Below are 19,942 nucleotides of genomic sequence, written 5' to 3' on the forward strand. Positions count from 1 at the left end.
TCCCTGTTGTGTAGCATAATATTCATTTAAATGTCTGAAATGAGATCTTTAGAGAAACTTGGGGAAGGGAGTGGGTACAGGAGTCAGTATAGTCACTTTAATAACTTGATTTTTATTTCATTGTTTTCAAAATAAATTTAGTACTTCTTTACCTTCTATATATTAGGGATTAACATTGATGTACTTTAGTCTTTCTCTTTGTAAACTACATTTTAGATTTATTCCATTGGAATATTTTGTAACAGCACATATTTGAGGAAGTATATATGATATGTATTTAATAAAATGGAAGAGATTTCAACTATCACTGAACTAAGGAGAATATGGGAACATCTGTTTGCATCTATCCAGGTATTCATGTGTCTGTTTTCCTTGACATATCATAGAAGTGGTGCACTAAGAGCAGACATACATGCCTAACAGTTGTGTTTAGCAAGATCAAAATATGTATGTGGTACTGTCACCCATGGCCCTGATAAGAAACAGATGGCATACTCAAGCTGGATAATTTGAAGAGGATTAAATGAAGCAAGTATTCACAAATAGGTGGGCAGAGTTTAGAAAATCAACAAGAGATATTGTAGTATCCTGGGCTAGCAACAGAGAGGATGGGAATATTGCCCCTTAGACCTGAAGCACAAAGAGAAGGAGTGCTACCCCAAAAAGAGAGCTGTGTGGAGAAGGCTGCCTGATAGCAGCTGTAGTCCCAGGTAGAAGATGAGCCACCATGCCCGGCGGTTATTACAGAATTTAAAAGTGACTCCTCTTAAGGAAATTTTAATTAAGAGAAAAATATCCTAGAACTATGATTAGGGTCAAAACAGTATCTATGTTCTTTAGATATTAAGGAGAAAGTGTATCTGTCCTAAGAAAGTGTTTATAAGGAGAAGAATCTTCCTAGAACACTAACTTTAACACAGAACTCTCAGCAGTACTCTAAAAAATTAACATTAAAAATAATCTCGGTCGGGTATGGTGGCTCATGTCTGTAATCCCAGCAGTTTGGGAGGCCGAGACAGGTAGATCACTTGAGGGAAGGAGTTCAAGATGAGCCTGGTCAACATGGTGAAAACCCATCTTTACTGAAACTACAAAAATTAGCCGGCTTGGTTGCATGTGCCTGTGGTCCCAGCTAATCAGGAGGCTGAAGTTGGAGAATCAGTTGAAAGTGGGAGGCGGAGGTTGCAGTGAGCCAAGGTCGCACCTCTGCACTATCCAGCCTGGGCCACAGAGCAAGACTCTGTCTCAAAACGAAAACAAAACCAAAACAAAACAAAACAAAAAAAACGATCTCAGTAGCAGATAAAGACTATTCCATTGTTTTTTGGAATAGAGGTATCTGTTTACTCTCGAGGGATGGACATGCCTCTCTCTGTGTGTGTAATACATATTAACAGTAGGGGACATAATTTTGACATATTTAACTTGAAGAAAGGGATGCTTAGACAATAACAACCCAATATTGAACGCTCCACACTAAGTTTCTTTATGAAGATACCATTGTTGTATTAGTGGAGACAGTATAATATAGTCTCAGTAAAGACCTCAGTCTTTACTCAGTTCTCATGCTCCTTGATGTCTTAGCATTTGACATATTAGATTTACCATGTACTAGATACTCTGAGCTTTGGTTTTTGTATCACAACATTGTCCTACTTCTTTATTGTTCATTCATTCTTTTGTTTAAAGAATGGCCAGATATGCTGCTGAACAAGACAGACACAGCCCTTGCCCCTTGGAGCCTGTTAGCATCCTTTCTTTCTCTCCACCTATAGCCTCTTTTCATGTTTTCTCTGTGGATATTCGTCCTTAGCTGATTGCTTTGTCTCTTTCAGTCTTGATTTGCCTTCTGTAAGAACTGTTTTATTCTCCTAGTTTAAGTTGCAACTTCTAATGCCAACAACTTAACACATCTTTCTCTACTTCTGATCTTTACCCTGAATTTTATTCACTTAGCCATTTAATACAATTTTTTTTTTGTTTTTGAGACAGGGTTTTGCTCTTGTTGCCCAGGCTGGAGTGCAATGACACCATCTTGGCTCACCACAACCTCCGCCTCCCGGGTTCAAGCGATTCTCCTGCCTCAGCCTCCCGAGTAGCTGGGATTTTGGGCGCCTGCCACCACGCCTGGCTAATTTTTTTATTTTTTATTTTTTTTTAGTAGAGACGGGGTTTTGCCATATTGGCCAAGCTAGTCTTGAACTCCTGACCTTGTGATCCACCCACCTTTGCCTCCCAGAGTGCTGGGATTACTGGTGTGAGCCACCGCGCCTGGCCAATAAATTTTTGTTCAGATCTGTGTGCCTGGTACAAAGGATACAAAAATGATAAAGATAGCCTTTGACCTCTGAGTTGCTGACACACACATAAAAAGTTAAAGTACAGTGTGTTAGACATATGTACATGGTGCCATGGGACAGATAAGAAGGGAGTACCTGGCTTGGACTTCAAGGAGAAATGAGAGAGCAACTATCCCCAGTAGAAGGCTGAGCATTTCAAATCCCTATGAAACCTAGGGTTTTGAAAACAGTATGTTTCGGCAACAGCAAGTGGTTCTTTGTGATTGGAGCCTTAAGGGGACAGTGGAGGATGAGGCTGAGCATTTAGGGAGGCATCAGATGGCCCCAAAGGCAGTATTCTCAATACTAAACTAACATTCTTCCACCATAAATGAGCTTCCCCTGGCAACTTCTCATTTCTCTCAATGGAAGTTTCATTTTTCATATGTCCGAACCCTGAAGTGCCATCTCCAGGTCTGTCTCAGCATTTGTGATCAGTCCACAAGTTTTGTATCATTTCTGTATTCAAAACATTCTTCTGTGCATCCTATTCTGTTTCCACTATCTACTCACTACTTATCACCTAATTAGTAGATTATTTCAAAACTGTAAATACTTGTGTTTCTTCTTGCTCTCTCTCTCTCTCTCTTTTTCTTTTCCTGGAAGTTAATTTCTAAACTTCCTCATTTTACCATGTTGCTGACCCTGAGCAAAAGAGGACAGTGATATTTTATTTCCTACAAACTTACGTCATTTCAAGTGTTTTAAACCCATAATCCTTTTTCTTTCTTTGGAGTTGGGAGTCTTGCTCTGTCACCCATGTTGGAATACAGTGGCATAATCATGGCTCAACGTAGCCTCAAATTGTTGGGCTCAAGTGATTCTTCCGCCTCAGCTTCCCAAATATCTGGGACTATTGGTGTGTACCACTATGCTCAGCTAGGTTTTTTTTTATTTTTTTTTTATTTTTTATTTTTTATTTTTTTTTTTTTGAGATGGAGTCTCACTCTGTCGCCCAGGCTGGAGTACAGTGGCGCGATCTCAGCTCACTGCAACCTCCACCTCTCAGGTTCAAGTGATTCTCCTGCCTCAGCCTTCCAAGTAACTGGGACTACAGGTGCATTCTACCATGCCCAGCTAAGTTTTTGTATTTTTAGTATAGACAGGGTTTCGTCGTATTAGCCAAGATGGTCTTGATCGCCTGACCTTGTGATCCACCTGCCTCGGCTTCCCAAAGTGCTGGGATTACAAGCATGAGCCACCTCACCCAGCCTCCCAGCTAATTTTTAAAAACACTTTTTAGAGACAAAGTCTTGCTGTGTTGCCCAGAATGGTCTTGAACTTCTGGCCTCAAGTGATCCTCTCGCCTCAGCCTTCCGAATCACTGGGATTACAGGTGTTAGTCACCGTGCCTGACTCCTATAATCTTTTAATAAACACAGAAATCTCAAGCACTGTTATTCCCATGAAAAACCATAGAATTGCAGAATTCAGAGATAATTTGTAGCAAATAATACATTGTTCCATTAACTTTCAGTTTTTTTTTCCTCCTCCTCCTTTTTTTTTTTTTGAGACAGGGTGTTGTCCTGTTACCCAGGCTGGGGTGCAGTGGTGTGAACATGGCTTACTGAAGACTTTACCTCTCGGGCTCACGGTATCCTCCTCCCTCACCCTGCTGAGTAACTGGGACTACAGGCACATGCCACCATGCCCAGCCAATTAAAAAATTTCTTTTTTAGAGATGAGGTCTCAATATGTTGCCCAGACTAGTCTTGAACTCCTGAACTCAAGGGGTCCTTCTGCCTCAACCTTTCAACATGTTGGGTTTATAGGTGTGACCCACTGTACTCAGCCTACTTTGAGTTCTTATTGTGAACATGGCATGTATTATACTGAGTGAGGTTTTTAAAGGACAGGTTCTCCTTCTCCCAATCATATCTTCCTTGCTGCAATTCTAACCTGTTAACCTAGCCAGATCACTTGTCTCCATGGGAGGCCATATATTCCCTAACTCTAGAAAGAGATAGCTTGTGTTAGAACCTTGGTTCCACCACTTTCTAGTTTCAGCAATGTTCCTCATTTCTCTAAGCTTCAACAACGTTATATGAAAAAAGCAAGTAGTGATAATACCTACTTCACAGAGGTGAGATAAGGATTGAGTTAATCTATGTGGCCTAATTCCCAGCATGTGCAAGCGTGCAATACATGTTGGCTACAAAATGTATGTACCTTGAAAACTTCTTGCTCATTCCCTTTGTGCTCTTGTTGCAATTCTCATGCTTCCCTGCCTTCCTCTACCACTAAATGGTCTCCCCGTGCTCCTCCCTATTGCCTGTATTTTACCTGTCATTTCAAGTTCAACTCAGTTGCCTCTTCTTTAATAGTCTTTTCTAAGTCTTCCAGTTTATGTTGAGCTCTGAATTCCTATAGGTCCTTCTATGCCATTTTAGTAATTATATTCCTATTTTTATGGCATATTTCTGCCTTTTATGGTATTTCTTCTTAACTTTACATGTAATAAAAGAGTTGTGGAATTACTATCTCAATCAAGATACAGAACAGTTTCATCATTTTCTCCAAAAAATCTGCCTTGGGATTTCTTTTTAAACAATTTACTGGGTATACATTCTTTTTCTGCATATACAATTTAGGTTCTTGAATTTAGTATTTGTTTTATACAAATTTGTCTTCCCTAAGTATGGCTTAGGATTGCGCATACAGTGAGTGAGTAGATGCTTGAATGTTTGAATTGTATAAAACAAAGCCTAAAAGCATGGTAAATTTGAACATCTTTTTTTTTTTGTTTTTTTGAGATGGAGTCTAGCTCTGTCGCCCAGGCTGGAGTGCAGTGGCCAGATCTCGGCTCACTGCAAACTCCGCCTCCCGGATTTATGCCATTCTTTTGCCTCAGCCTCCCGAGTAGCTGGGACTACAGGCGCCCGCCACCTCCCCCGGCTAGTTTTTTGTATTTTTTAGTAGAGATGGGGTTTCACCGTGTTAGCCAGGATGGTCTCCGATCTCCTGACCTCGTGATCCGCCCATCTCGGCCTCCCAAAGTGCTGGGATTACAGGCTTGAGCCACCACGCACGGCCTTGAACATCTTAAGAAGCCACTAATTTAAATTATTTAACTTTGATCTTTCAGGGTCATTTTATTTAGGTGCAAAATTTCAACTGAAAATTATTTCGGTATAACTTGTTAAAAGTGGTTTTGGAGCCTTGCCAGGGCTAATAAAACCAGGTGTGTGTTTGTCTTTGGAAAACAAAAGGCTTTTTCTTTCTATTTTTATTACTGAATATATACTTATGGTTTTTATCATTTTATTTCTCTCTCTCTCTCTCTTTTTTTTTTTTTTTTCCTGAGATGGAGTCTTGCTCTGTCGACCAGGCTGGAGTGCAGTGGTGCAATCTCGACTCACTGCGACCTCTGCCCCCTGGGTTCAAGTGATTCTCCTGCTTCAGTCTGCCCAGTAGCTGGGACTACAGGCGTGCACCACCACGCCTGGCTAATTTTTGTGTCTTTAGTAGAAACGGGACTTCACCATATTGGCCAGGCTCGTCTTGAACTCTTCATGTCAAGTGATCTGCCCGCCTTGGCCTCCCAAAGTGCTGGGATTACAGGCATGAGCCACCGTACTTGGCTTGGTTTCTATTGTTTTCTAACCCTATTAGTTTAAATTCTAATGTAGAAAAAAATTTAAAAATTCTAATGTGAAGCAAAGTTCTACATGTTTCTTCTCCTGGATGATATTTGGCTGTTATGATATTAATTACTGAATTTATTTATGGAATTTTGCCTTTTTTCTTAAACACAGTTCAATATGTAGCAATTCAATGAAAAACGAATTAACTACAGAATGCAAAATGGAAAACCTTCCTGTTTTCTCAGCTTTATTTTTCCATGGGCCAATTTTGCTCTCCTTGTAGAAGACTCTTTTATTGGTTATTTCTAAAATCGGAGGTCAATGCAAGTAATAGTATTTATACTTGGAAAAAAGTGGGGCTGATATGGACAAGCAAATGATGCTGCATGATTTTCTTAATCTTTGCCCTTGGGTATAATGGAGATCCATCTCCAGAGAGGGTAAAATATGGCTAGAATTTGCATCCCATTCAGTAGACTTTACTTCCTAATGAAGTGAATTGAATTTAATCATGTGTGTCTTTTTTTCCCTTCCCCAACAGCTTCCATGCCTATGGCTGTTCTAAAATTGGGCCAAATATATCCATTTCAGAGAGGCTTTTTCTGTAAAGACAACAGCATCAACTATCCGTACCATGACAGTACCGTCACATCCACTGTCCTCATCCTAGTAGGGGTTGGCTTGCCCATTTCCTCTGTAAGTAAATTAATAAGTAGGTAGTGATGGGTTTGTTGTGCTGGAGGTTGGATGAAGTATGGAGTTGGGGCGGGGGTAAATCCACAGTACTGTCTTCACCAGTGTTAATATGGTGAATGATTGCTTGAGGAATATACCCACTGTTTTAGTCCAGAGGCAGTGTTTCTCCAGTGAAAAGTGGATGTTACCCAGAACAACTTGATGTCATTCTGTAAGAATGATACAGTGATTATTTTTGAATAGGAGAGTCTTTTTGGGTCATTTGGACCAACTCCTCTCAGTAAACAAATGAAGAAGAAACTTAGGTCCAGACACTTGTTAAAGCCCAGTAAGCTATTGTATGGCAGAGCTGAAACAAAGATTATGCTTGCTTTATCATACTGTTAAGTGGAAATTGAGGCCATGAAAAATGAAAACGTTTGCATATTAAATTTGAGAAAACAAACTCAGCAGAAAGATCACAAATATATATGCAGAATAAAATTATTAGAATACATTAAGATATATCACTACTGGCTGGGTATGGTGGCTCACGCCTGTAATCCCAGCACTTTGGGAGGCCGAGGCGGACGGATCACCTGAGGTCAGCAGTTCAAGACTAGCCTGACCAACATGGAGAAACCCCTTCTCTACTAAAAATACAGAATTAGCTGGGCGTGGTGGCGCATGCCTGTAACCCTAGCTACTCAGGAGGCTGAGGCAGGAGAATTGCTTGAACCCGGGAGGTGGAAATTGCAGTGAGCAGAGATCACGCCATTGAACTCCAGCCTGGGCAATAAGAGCGAAACTCTGTCTCAAAAAAAAAAAAAAGAAAGAAGTCACCATTTCTTACTTTGTACTGTCCTTCAGATAGTTCATCAGTTTGTAGGATAATACTGGGTTTCACTGTTTTAAGTAATTAAAAACTGTCAATTCTAAGTTAAGATCACAAACTAGGTTAAGATTGCCACTTGGGATATTATGCCTACTTTCTTTACCCTTGGCTCTCATTCCTAAGTCTTGCCATTGTGATTTTATGTGACTTGGAAATAGAAGGGAAGAAGCAAGGTAAAGATTTACCTCCTTGAGTATCTTGGCAGTGAAGCATATCACACCATATTTCTCCTCTGGCCACCTGTCTTGTTACTTGGCTGTCCTAGACATATGACTTACAAAAATTTAGTGTCTCAGTAAACTCAGCAACCTTGCTCTGCTGTAGGACTGGCTGGCTTTTCTCTCTCTATTTTGCTCTCAAATTGGGTAAGAATAATAACCTAGTTGTTTTTCCAGTTTATGTATCTGAGTTCATTTTGTCTTTTTGTCTAGTATATTTTTTTCTAATGGCCATTAGCTCAGTATTTTGAAGGTGAAGGGGTCCAGTATTTTATTATGTTCTAAGAGATACAAGTATTAGTATATTCTTATAATTGTAATTTGATTATAGCTACTTTTATGGGAGTAAAATGATAGAAAAATCTAGCATAAAATCTAGGATTTAGTTTAAGGAGATACTTCTTTTTCTAAAAAATAAATCCCACCATAACTGATTACTTAAATTTTAGCCATTCAGCTTAGGAGAAACTGTGTGCAGGGAAGTACTGCCACTTGGATGACAATAGACGGTGTTACTGTACTATATGAAGTACTAAGTAGTTGTGGTAGCCATGATTTTGAGCAACTATTGCCAGATAAAGTTTCTTTTTTTAAAAAAAAACTTGTCCCTGTATTTGAGGAGATAATTGCTTGAGAGTGAATAAATTAATTGTAATAATAATATATATATTTTTTTGAGATGGAGTTTTGCTCTTGTCGCCCAGGCTGGAGTGCAGTGGTGTAATATTGGCTCACTGCAATCTCTGCCTCCCAGGTTCAGGTGATTCTCCTGCCTAACTCTCCTGAGAAGCTGGGACTATAGGCGTGTACCGCCATGCCCAGCTAATTTTTGTATTTTTTAGTAGAGATGGGGTTTCACCATATTGGCCAGGCTGGTCTTGAACTCCTGACCTCAAGCAATCTACCCTGCTTCAGCTCGGGTTCAAGCGATTCTCCTGCCTCAGCCTCTCAAGTAGCTGGAATTACAGGTGCTTGTCACCATGCCCAGCTAATTTTTGTATTTTTAGTAGAGATGGGGTTTCACTGTGTTGGCCACCTGGCAACATGCACCTGGCCCATAATCTTTTATTAATTAAAAAAAAAAATGATTATAAAGTAGAAAGAGAAAATAAATAGCCCTTAGTTCTACTACCTGAAGACAACTACTGGTGGCATTTTGATGTTTCCTTTAGTTTGACAGTTTTTTTTTTGTTGTTGTTGCTGCTGCTGTTTGTTTTTTATTTTTATTTTTTTTGAGATGGAGTCTTGCTCTGTTGTCCGGGCTGGAGTGCAGTGGCACAATCTCGACTCAGTGCAACCTCTGCCTCCCAGGTTGAAGCAATTCTCCTACCTCGACCTCCCGAGTAGCTGGGACTACAGGCATGCACCACCACACCTGGCTAATTTTTGTAGTTTTAGTAGAGACGGTGTTTTACCATGTTGGCCAGGCTGGTCTCAAACTCCTGACCTCAGGTGATCCACCTGCTTTGTAATCCCAAAGTGCTGGGATTACAGGCGTGGGCCACCACACCCAACCTAGTTTGACAGTTTTTATGTCATTGTGAGCACACCACAGATTTAGTTTTGTGCTTTGTTTTTTACTTATCTTTATAACAAATTTTTTTTTTTTTAGTTATAGTATTATCAAACAGCTTAAATAACAATAAGGCTAAATTTTTTTATTTAAGGAGTGGAAAAAGAGTATCAATCTTTGAGTTCTTGGGTATTAATTCCTGTGAGTTTGCTGTTAGAATTGACCTGGAAAAATATTTTAATGCCAATGATTTATTTATTTGTTTGTTTTGAGATGGAGTCTTGTCCTGTTGCCCAGGCTGGAGTACAGTGGCATGATCTTGGCTCACTGCAAATGCAACCTTCCCCTCCTTGGTTCAAGCAATTCTCCTGCCTCAGGTTCCTGAGTAGCTGGAACTACAGGCATGTACCACCATGCTCAGATAATTTTTTGTATTTTTTGTATTTTTTTTTTGAGACGGAGTCTCGCTCAGTTGCCCAGGCTGGAGTGCAGTGGCACGATCTTGGTTCACTGCAAGCTACCCCTCCCGGGTTCACACCATTCTCCTGCCTCAGCCTCCCAAGTAGCTGGGACTACAGGTGCCCGCCACCACGCCCGGCTAATTTTTTGCATTTTTAGTAGAGACGGGGTTTCACTGTGTTAGCCAGGATGGTCTCGATCTCCTGACCTTGTGATCCGCCCGCCTCGGCCTCCCAAAGTGCTGGGATTACAGGTGTGAGCCAGCGCGCCTGGCCAATGTTTTGTATTTGTAATAGAGGCAGGGTTTCACCATATTGGTCAGGCTGGTCTTGAACTTCTGACCTCAGGTGATCCGCCAGCCTTGACCTCCCAAAGTACTGGGATTACAGGCATGAGCCACCACTCCTGGCCTAATGCCAATTTATTTTTAATTAAAGAAGTAGTATTTGGCCAGTTTCTGGGCCTTAAGTGTGCTTGAATGTGCAGGAAGGGATTCTTGCACATTCTTGGGGTAGATTTGTTTGTTTTAGTAGTTTGTGTGTAACATCTGTTGTTATATATAGAAAATAACTTATTTTCTATAAAATGAATTATTTATGCTTAATGTAACTTTAATATAATATGCCTTATAATTTGATCAGAAATAAGATTTTGGGTGATAGAAAATCTGTATTTTAAAGCAGTGATTTATTTTTACAATGCGGGGTTCATAATCTTTTAAAAAAATATGTTCTCTACTGTTTCTTCTTTAGCTATCCAAAAAGGTGCCACATTCAGAAAACTATAGATTTCTGCATTATTTGGCTTTTACATTTTTTTGTTGTTGTTGTTTTTGGATTTTAATGATCCATATTAGATTTGACACCAGACTTTTTTTTTTTTCCCATCATTTTTGGCTTTGTGTAGTTCTACCTTCTCCCTTGGTAATTTGTTATATATTTTTATAAATTCTTATGTTTCTAGAAAAAGGTAAGACTTTTTGTTTGCAAACTTTCAGAGTAATGTTAGTAACAATAAAGTTAGTATTAAATCCATATGTTGCAATGAATAATATAGTTTGTCTAAATTTAAAAATTTATAGTTTCAGGATACAAAACTTGCCTATGTTTAATAGGCTATTTTAAATTGACTTGAGTACCGACTGTAAGTAGTTGCTTTTCTTAAGTCATGATTACTGTATGACATAACCTTTTAGCAAAAATATTTAGCCTAAAATAACAGTATAGCCAATGCTTGTGGCCAACTTATAAAACTCTTTCTAAAGAGTGATTGTATTATTCGTGGTGACCTAAAACTGGAAATATACATGGATGTTTGTGAAAAGGGCTTAATCACTTTTTTTTTCAGGTGGAGTCTCGCTCTGTTGCCCAAGCTGGAGTGCAATGGTGCGATTTCGGCACGCTGCAACCTCCACCTCCCAAGTTCAAGCGATTCTCCTGCCTCAGCCTCCTGAGTAGCTGGGATTACAGGCGCATGCCACCAACGCCTGGCTAGTGTTTGTATTTTTAATAGAGATGGGGTTTCACCGTGTTAGTCAGGCTGGTCTCGAACTCCTGACCTCATGATCTGCCCACCTCGGCCTCCCAAAGTGTTGGGATTACAGGTGTGAGCCACCGCACCCGACCAAGGCTTAATCACTTTATATATTTTATTTTATTGTATTATATTTTTTGAGATGGAGTCTCACTCTTGCCCAGACTGGAGTATAGTGGTGTGATCTCAGCTCACTGCAACCTCCGCCTCCCGGGTTCAAGTGCTTCTCCTACCTCAACCTTCTGAGTAGCTGGGACTACAGGCCCGTGCCACTATAACTGGCTAATTTTTTGTATTTTTAGTAGAGATGGGGTTTCACCATGTTGGCCAGGCTGGTCTTGAACTCCTGACCTCAAGCAATCCACCCACCTCGGCCTCCCAAAGTGCTGAGATTACAGGTTCGTGAGCCACCGCATCCAGCCACTTTATATATTTTATAACTTAGTGAAAAACAGATGACTACCTCAAAGAAAAATGGGGAAAGGGCATGACTAGAAAGCTGTCAGTAGAAGAAAATTGTCAATAAATAGAAATAAATGCTTTAACATTTAACTTTTCTTAAGACTTAGTCTTAAGTTCATATTAAAGCAACACTGAGAACACAGTTTGGCCTGTCACAGTAGCAAAGGTAAGAACTTTCCCAGCTTATCAAGCATAGAAAACAGGTGTTCCCATACACAAATCTGGCAGGGGTATAAATTGGCATTAAAAAGAGTGTATTGTTGGACCTATAAATTATACCGGAAGGAAGTTATCCTGGAAGTAAGTTTCATGTAGAGAATAAGTTACAAGACAGTTGATTACAGTACTTTTTATAGAAGAAAATTGGAAATAAATAATTTAGCTATAGGGGACTATTTTATGATTTATTCTAGTGATGAAATATTATATTCATTGCATAATTTTTGATAATATTGACGTGGAAAGATTTTTGTAATAATTGAGAGTAAAGGGAGAAGAATAGTAATGGTTCCCTCTGAATAGTGGGATTATTAGTATATGAGATATTTTCTTTTTTTTTTCATGTCATAAGTTTTTTGACAAACATATGTAGTATGCCATGAGTTAGAGTTTGATCCATTTCCAGAGGCTGTATCTCCTAAAATGCTCTTCATATCTGTTACATGGATGCACTGAAACATCGTTATGATTTAAGCAGTTGGTATCTTACTATAAGGAAGGGTGCAGCAAATGCAGATCCAAAGTACAAACACATCTTAACTAGTAACACCCACTTGTTTTCCACTGAAAATGGCAAATTCTTCCCAGGGCCCTCCTCATAGTGGCTCCTACGGACCACAGAGGTTGTGAACCTCCGGATGCTGTGGCCCAACATAGCGCTGCTGGAAGCTCTGCGAAAGGCGCAGAGACTGAGGACGGATGAAATGGCGGCACCTCACCAAGACCGAGATATTTTCATTTTATCTCTTATATTTTCTGTTTTTTCCTCTCCCTTGAACATTGGTTTTTCAAATAAGGAAGCCTATTTTTATTTTTTAAAAACCCATTAGAAATTTTTCTGTTTTCATTTTCATATACCTGAAGTTTAAATGCCTTAACTATATACCCATTTTTACATAGTGTTGTGGAAGCTTATCTGCTATGTGTGTGGATTTTGTCTGTTTCTAAGAAAGTGCCAAAAGAAAAAAAAAAAAAGATAAAAATAACTGTATTTTGAGAATTCACAGTAAACCAAACTTCACTCCTTGTCCTGTGGCTCAGCAGCTTATGTAGCTGACTAGTCTTTTTGGAAGTCATTGGTTGTCTGTGAACCTGAGTGTACCTACACAAACAAATGTAACTCCTTGAATGTGGAAAGTTTGTCTTGCGTGTTGCAGCATGCTATAATTCAATTCTGACATTAACTGCCTGGAGTTAACATGAGACTCCACGGATTTAAGGTCATTGTCCCCAGTAAGACTGCTCTCACTGTAGTTTTCAGGTGCAAATTTGAAGTTCCCTAGGTTGTAACTCTGGGGGTTCCTGTGACCCTGTCAGGTTCGGTAATTGGCTAAAACAACTCATAGAACTCAGGAAATCATTTTACTTATGATTATAGTTTTATTATAAGGAGTCAGAATGAGCCAAATTAAGATACACAGTTAAGGTCTCAGGGTGGGGGACAGCCTGAATGTAGAGCTTTTCTGTCCTTTCCCAGTGGCATCAAGATGTGTCACTTTCCTGGCACATTGATGTGTTCACCAACCAGGCAGCTCCTGCAACCTTCAGTGTCCATTGTTTTTATTAGAGTTTTATTATGTAGTCATGATTGATTGAATCATTGGCCAACCAATTGAACTTGATCTCTAGTTCCCCTCACCTCCTTGGAGGTTGAGTTGGTTTAAAGCCCTGTCCCTCTAATCACATGGTTAGTGTGACCAGCTCCCATCCTGAGTCATTCATTAGCCTAAACCCAAGTGTGAACCAAGGGACTTAAGAATAACAAAGACACCCCTATTACTCAGGAAATTCTAAGGTTTTAGAGTCTCTCTCCCAGGAACAAAGGCCAGATTCTTTGTTATAGACTCCAGTCTCTGTACTTTTTACTCTGTAGCCTTGGTACCTTGAAAGTGTTTAAAGCACTCAGGTGTTGGTTTGATACAATTTAAGATTTTTAAAAAAGTTTTCATTTTTTCCTTTCAATCTGCCAACCCAAGTTTACTTAGGAGTTGGAGACTTTCCATCTAATATGGGTTTCTATTATTGAATAAATTTATTCTGATACTTGTTAAAATGGTTAAGGAAAACTTTACTCAAGACTGTTGCACCTGGGGTGGAGAACTCAACTCTGACTACAACAAGGAGAAGGGGGGATTTATGGGTGAGGGGAATCAATGGATGGAAAATCATGAAGAGGAGACATCAAGGGTAGGAGATTCTTGTTAAGGCAAGCCAAAGATTTATATATCAAAGGTGGGGGATGAGGAATTTAATCATGTATCAAGGGTGTTCAGATATCAAGGATAAGGGGCTTCTTGCTAAGCTGACTTAGCAGGACTTTTGCTAAGACTGGGCCTGTCCTGTCCTTGCACACCACACAAGGACAGGCTGACATGAAAGGCCAAGGTTGAGGCCTAGTTGAGAAGAGGGTTCACAGCTGGTTAACTAATGTTTGGTCAACTGAAGAGCCTTTGTCACTATTAAAGATGAACTTTATCGTAAGTGTGCATTGCATAGTGAGTGAGTAGCTCATGGTAGAAAGACATCTATGTAAACATATCTTAATATGCAAAAAACCTTTGTCCTAGGTTAATTCAGAAATATGCATTATTTAAATCCCATTATGTCTCCATTTAATAGACCTCTCCATTTAATAGACCAAGTATTGGTCTATTAAAATTCCTTTAGGATGTGGATTGTTACAGTTTTTGGTTTGGGATTTTTGCAAAGTCATTCTAAGTGTAAAAAGTACAGAAATGGAAATAGCCTGTCAACCCAAAATTTCTAATAATGTTTTTTTTTTTTTTTTTTTTTTGAGACAGAGTCTCCCTTTGTCACCCAGGCTGGAGTGCAGTGGTACATTCTTGGCTCACAGCAACCTCTGCCTCCTGGGTTTAAGCAATTCTTGTGCCTTAGCTGGGATTACAGGCACGTGCCACCATGCCTGGCTAATTTTTGTATTTTTGGTAGAGATGTGGTTTCACTGTGTTGGCCAGGCTGGTCTTGATCTCCTAGCCTCATGTGATCCGCCCACTTCGGCCTCCCCAAAGTGCTGGGAATACAGGCATGAGCCGCTGCACCTAGCCTCTAATAATGTACTTTGAATTATCCTTTTCAACTGATGTTGTTTGTGTGTTAGCATAACAAAAAATGTCTAGCTTTTGTATACCATTAAGCATGTGTATTTTTCTGGCGTTGATTACTCAGATTTTTACTATAAATATTGCTAATGTAATAATATATGGACAATATCCACAATTTTAAAGGATAAAATATGACTTTTTAAGAAATATTAAGAAATATTTTTTATTATTTTTGGTAGTCTAATTGCTCCTAAGTTAATTTTAAAAAATCACTTTTACTCCCTTTATTAACACCTGAGGGGAAATAACACAGGATATATTTTTTGGGTTGAATTGTTGTGGAATACCACATTTGTAAAGTTTGGAATTTGATAATGTTTTGGAAGATGAGGGAGATTATTTACTATAGATATGTGGATTTTCTGAAGTTCTTTGTTTTTGGTACATTATTTGAAAAAATAATGTTTTTTTAGAGAGCCTGCCCATAAAGCAGGTAACCGAGGTATAATTTTTATTATTTTGAATAGCTTACTTAAATGGTAATAAGATTGATAGTCTTGAGGAAGAAAGAATGAATGGGTTAATATGTTTATTTTTATAAGGTGTAAAGTAATATATAAGTAAAGTGTTCTTATGGCAAAGTGGCTTTAGAATTTTACCCTGCATGGCAGAGGAGATTGGAGTTGGTTAGGTTTTATGGCATGGCACATCTTTCTTGCTGTCCTTTTTCTGTACTGGTGCAGGAAGCTGGTATCCAAACAGTCTGTTGCTCACATTTGTTTGTCATTTCTCCCTTGTTTTCATAGGTGCTGTGCTGCCATTTCTTATTTTCACCTCTATAGGCAGTAAGACAATAATCTTCACTAGAGTAAGGGATGGTCTGTATTGCTCACGATTGTAACCTTAGTGGCACATAATAGGTATTTAATAAATTGAGGTAGAAAATTTTATGAAAAACTGCAAAATGTGAAATAGAATAAGATTGTTGTTTATGTTTGATAATGACTACTACCATGAAAATTCAGCTTAACTCTGTGGAAACTGACCATATTTCCAAGTCATCTCTTACCTCATTAAAACAGTTTTTTGGGGAGTGAGGGGGGAAGGAGACTTATATTGAATGCGTATCCTGACTGGAGACATGTGTGTGTGTATGTGCATATACTATACATATATATGTGATATATATAAGATAGCACCCAAGGGGAAAATATATATTTTTATAATATATATTTATGTAAATATAAAATATATGTCTATATAAATATAAAATATTTATATAAATATGTATTTTAATATTTATAAAAATATATTTTAATATTTATATGTTTATATATTTATATAAATATGTTTATATATTTATATAAATATAAATGTATATTTATTTATATAAAAATATATTTTTATTTATATTTCCCCCTTTGGAGATATAATATGGGGGAAATGCCTGTTAGAACTATAGAAATATAATACTGTGGAGATTGGTTTCTTAGGTTGGAAACAAGTTTTATTTTCTTGTTTACTTATTCTCATGTGTAGCTGCATTTCCTATCCACGCATTGTGGAAAGTACTGAATCTCAGTTCTTATGAGCAATTTTATTAACAAAATAGTAATAACTCCATTATTTGACAGTCTGGCCTATATGTCTGGGTTATTCAAGCATCTAGCCTCCATCCACATTCTTCTCTTCTTGTTCAGGCATTAAGAGAAGAATGTATTTCCTGAAATATTTCACAAGTGGACACAATTCTTTCTATTACGTGGGTCTTTTGGTCTGCCTATGGGGTCTTTTCTTCTTCCAAACTATTGAGGTGGTACCTTATCTCACAGTAAATCCCAAGGTGCCTGTCATCTGTGTGTCAGGATTTCTCAGACTGTTGCCGCTGCTGTTATCCCTGAGGCAGCATGTCCCTTAGTGATTTGCTACTGTGGTCTGTAAAGTTGCATGCCACTCTCTCCTGGGCATCTGGTATGTTTTAGATTTGTACAATGGAATACTGTTCAGCAACAAAAAGGAACAATATATCCATGGAACCAGTTTCCCAGTTTTGCTGGGTACTCCACCACCAATATTTCTTACTAAAACTGTTAGGATTGGTATTTTGGTTCCAAGATCCTGAGCATTTGTGCAAGAGGAAGTTAAAGAAGATGTGGTGTGACCATGTTCATATGTTGTCCTTTCCTGTCTCTAGTAAAGGATGGTGAAGTGTTCTTGTGATATTTGGTTTGTGGAAGCCATAAGTTCCCATATCACATGCTCTCTCTTGAACCATTATAAATATTCACTGTTAAAATATAGAAAATTGTGTTTATTTATAACTGAGTATGAGTTTACTATGCAGAGAACCTGAGTCATGAGCTGACTAGTGAATGTATCAAAAAGCGGAATGTGGCAATGTAAAAGGGTGCAACCACTTTGGAAAACAGTTTAGCAATTTCTTAAAAAGTTAAGCATCAATTTACCATATGACCTGGCAATCCCACCCACTTTCATTAGAAATGAAAACATATCTACAAAAATACTTGTATGTGAATGTTCATAGGATTAGTCGTAATACCACAAAACTGGAAGCAATCTAAATGTCCATTAACTAGTGAGTGGATAAACCAAATGTGGTATATACATATAACTGAATACTATTCATTAATAAAAAGGAACAAAATGCATGCTGTAACACAGATAAACCTCAAAAACATTATGCTGAGTGATAAAAGCCACATATAAAATACTACATATTGTGTAATTCCATTTATATGAAATGTCTAGAAAAGGCAAATTTATGTAGAGACAGACAGCAGATGAGTGGTTGCCTGGGTTTGTTAGTGGGAGCAGGGATTGAATGCAAATAGGCTCAAGGGAATTCGGGGGGTAATGAAAATGTTCTAAAACTAGATTGTGGTGATGTTGCATCACAATATAAATTTACCGAAACCTTTGAATTATATATATACTTAGACTGGATTAATTTTATGGTATGTAAATTATACCTCAATTTAAAAAAAGGGAGAGTGAAAATGAATTTTGCCAGCTCAAGTAATAAGAGAAACAGTGTTTGACGAGGGTAGTCATTTGAGAAGTGATGAAAGGGATTTAGAGATATAATCTTTCAGGTATAAAGAAAAGGGTTTTTGACTGAATTGATAAAGTTTTGCCTTGAAATCTTTAGTAAATGTCAAAGTTAACATCAAGTATCTATTTAAATGTTTGCATTTCTGCTCACTTTTCTACACTGTCTGGTGAAGTAAGTTGGTGGTGTGCAGTAACCCTTTTGGAATAGTTTATCAAGGATTTAATGTTTGTATCTTTCAATTCCATTTACATATATATCTTAAGGAAATTAGAAATGCAAACAAGAATTTGTATTCGGAAATGTTAACTATAGCATCATATAGGGTAATCAAAAAATTAAAAATAACCTACATGCTCTCAAAGTAGGAGGAATGGTTAAATTATAATTGTTTTTACTTTGTCTCTCTTAGTTTCAAGGAGTAGAAATTCTTTCTAACTAGATTAAGTAAAATTGGGCTTCATTGAAAAGGATACAAGGTGCTGTAATAACCCCAAGCAGCAAGATCACTGAGGCCTTTTGGCATTGGGGAACTACAGCTACCTTCCCATTTCACCCATTCAGGGACCAGGCTAGTCACTACTTCCTCCTCTGCAGACCTGCTTTGTTCTCAGCTTCTTCTTCAGCCAGTCTTCCTTGTACATGGCCCAGTGTTGTTTGCCACCTTGGACTTAATCAGTTTTTGTTACAATTCCCGTATTTCCAGAACAGGAATCTGAAAGAGCTGTTCTTTTTGAGCCTTAAGTGGGTGAGTGAACAACCCGTGGTTTGGTCTTTTTCTTCATCCCCTTTCAGGGGTCTGTGTTTAGGTTTAGATAGTTAGTGAAAATGAAATGGCATTGGGTAATGGCATTGACTCAATACATCTTGACTGGGCACAGTGGCTCACGCCTATAATTCCAGCACTTTGGGAGACTGAGGCGGGTGGATCACCTGAGGTCAGGAGTTTGAGACTAGCCTGGCCAACATGGTGAAACCCCATCTCTACTAGTAATACAAAAAAGTTAGCTGGGCATGGTGGTGCTCACCTGTAATCTCAGCTACTCTGGAGGCCAAGGCAGGAGAATCGCTTGAACCTGGAAGGTGGAGGTTGCAGTGAGCCGAGATCACACCATTTTACTCCAGCCTGGGCGACAAGAGCAAAACTCTGTCTCAAAAAAAAAAAAAAAAAAGAAAAAATCTCATGGGCGTATTTGAGGAATGGCAAATATTGGCTATTATTTATTATCAATTTAAAAATATTTCTAAGGTCTTTGGTGTTGGCAACCTCTTTTCTTGATTCTCTCAACAGAATAGTGTACATTTGTGGTAGATTCATGCTTATTTTCTCATATTTTCTTACCAAAACTTGCAGTCTGTGTGTTACCCTTTCTTATTAAAACCTCTTTTACTAAGACTGGCAATTGAAATCCCATTGGACGCCATATTGGGCACTGTGGACCAATCTCCACCTCCTGAATGCCCTCTCTTTCTAATGTGGCCACGATGAGGTCGCTGTCTCCTGACCTGCCCTTACCCCACTCAAGTCTGCCTTAGTGAATCTTCTTCCTCTCCTCTTCTTCCTCTGCTGTTACTCTGTGCCTCACCCTCCACTTCTTTTCTCTTTATATACATCCTGTACAGTGTTTTGTACCTCTGTGACTTTAGAGACCCTTTATATCCCCAAATCTTTGTTTCTGTCCTAGACCCCTTCTGCTGAGATGGAGACTGTCACAACCACTGGCTTATCGAATATCATACTCAGAGGCATCACCAACTCTCCTTTTCTTTTGAACACTCAGAGTTCTTTGAACCTCAGTTTATTCTCTGCTATAATTACGTACTGTGCCTTATTCAATTTGTGTTCCTGGTAGCACCTAGCGGAATTCCTTGCACAGTGGGTTTACTTAGTATTTGCCCACATGAATGTTTTT

At 38.6% G+C, this 19,942-nt stretch overlaps 2 protein-coding genes across 3 annotated transcripts in view; one reads left to right on the plus strand and one right to left on the minus strand.

Annotated features, from left to right (window-relative positions):
* The window catches only part of PLPP1 (phospholipid phosphatase 1), a 108,775-nt gene that overhangs the window by 34,906 nt on the left and 53,927 nt on the right, over positions 1 to 19,942 (plus strand). Inside the window, exon 2 of one of the 2 annotated variants that reach the window (XM_007972589.3) lies at positions 6,465 to 6,619. The exons of the other annotated variant lie outside the window; for it this stretch is intronic. Coding sequence (XP_007970780.1) covers positions 6,465 to 6,619 — 155 coding nt within the window. The remainder of the gene's footprint in view (positions 1 to 6,464; positions 6,620 to 19,942) is intronic. 2 annotated transcript variants of the gene reach the window in all.
* On the minus strand, positions 12,224 to 12,637 carry LOC119628303 (cytochrome c oxidase subunit 7C, mitochondrial-like). Its single transcript, XM_038010398.2, has one exon. It carries the CDS (start codon positions 12,550 to 12,552, stop codon positions 12,361 to 12,363), a length of 192 nt encoding a protein of 63 aa, XP_037866326.1. The 5' UTR covers positions 12,553 to 12,637; the 3' UTR covers positions 12,224 to 12,360.

Source organism: Chlorocebus sabaeus, chromosome 4 (assembly GCF_047675955.1).
Source record: "Chlorocebus sabaeus isolate Y175 chromosome 4, mChlSab1.0.hap1, whole genome shotgun sequence".
Classification (NCBI taxonomy): Eukaryota; Metazoa; Chordata; class Mammalia; order Primates; family Cercopithecidae; genus Chlorocebus; species Chlorocebus sabaeus.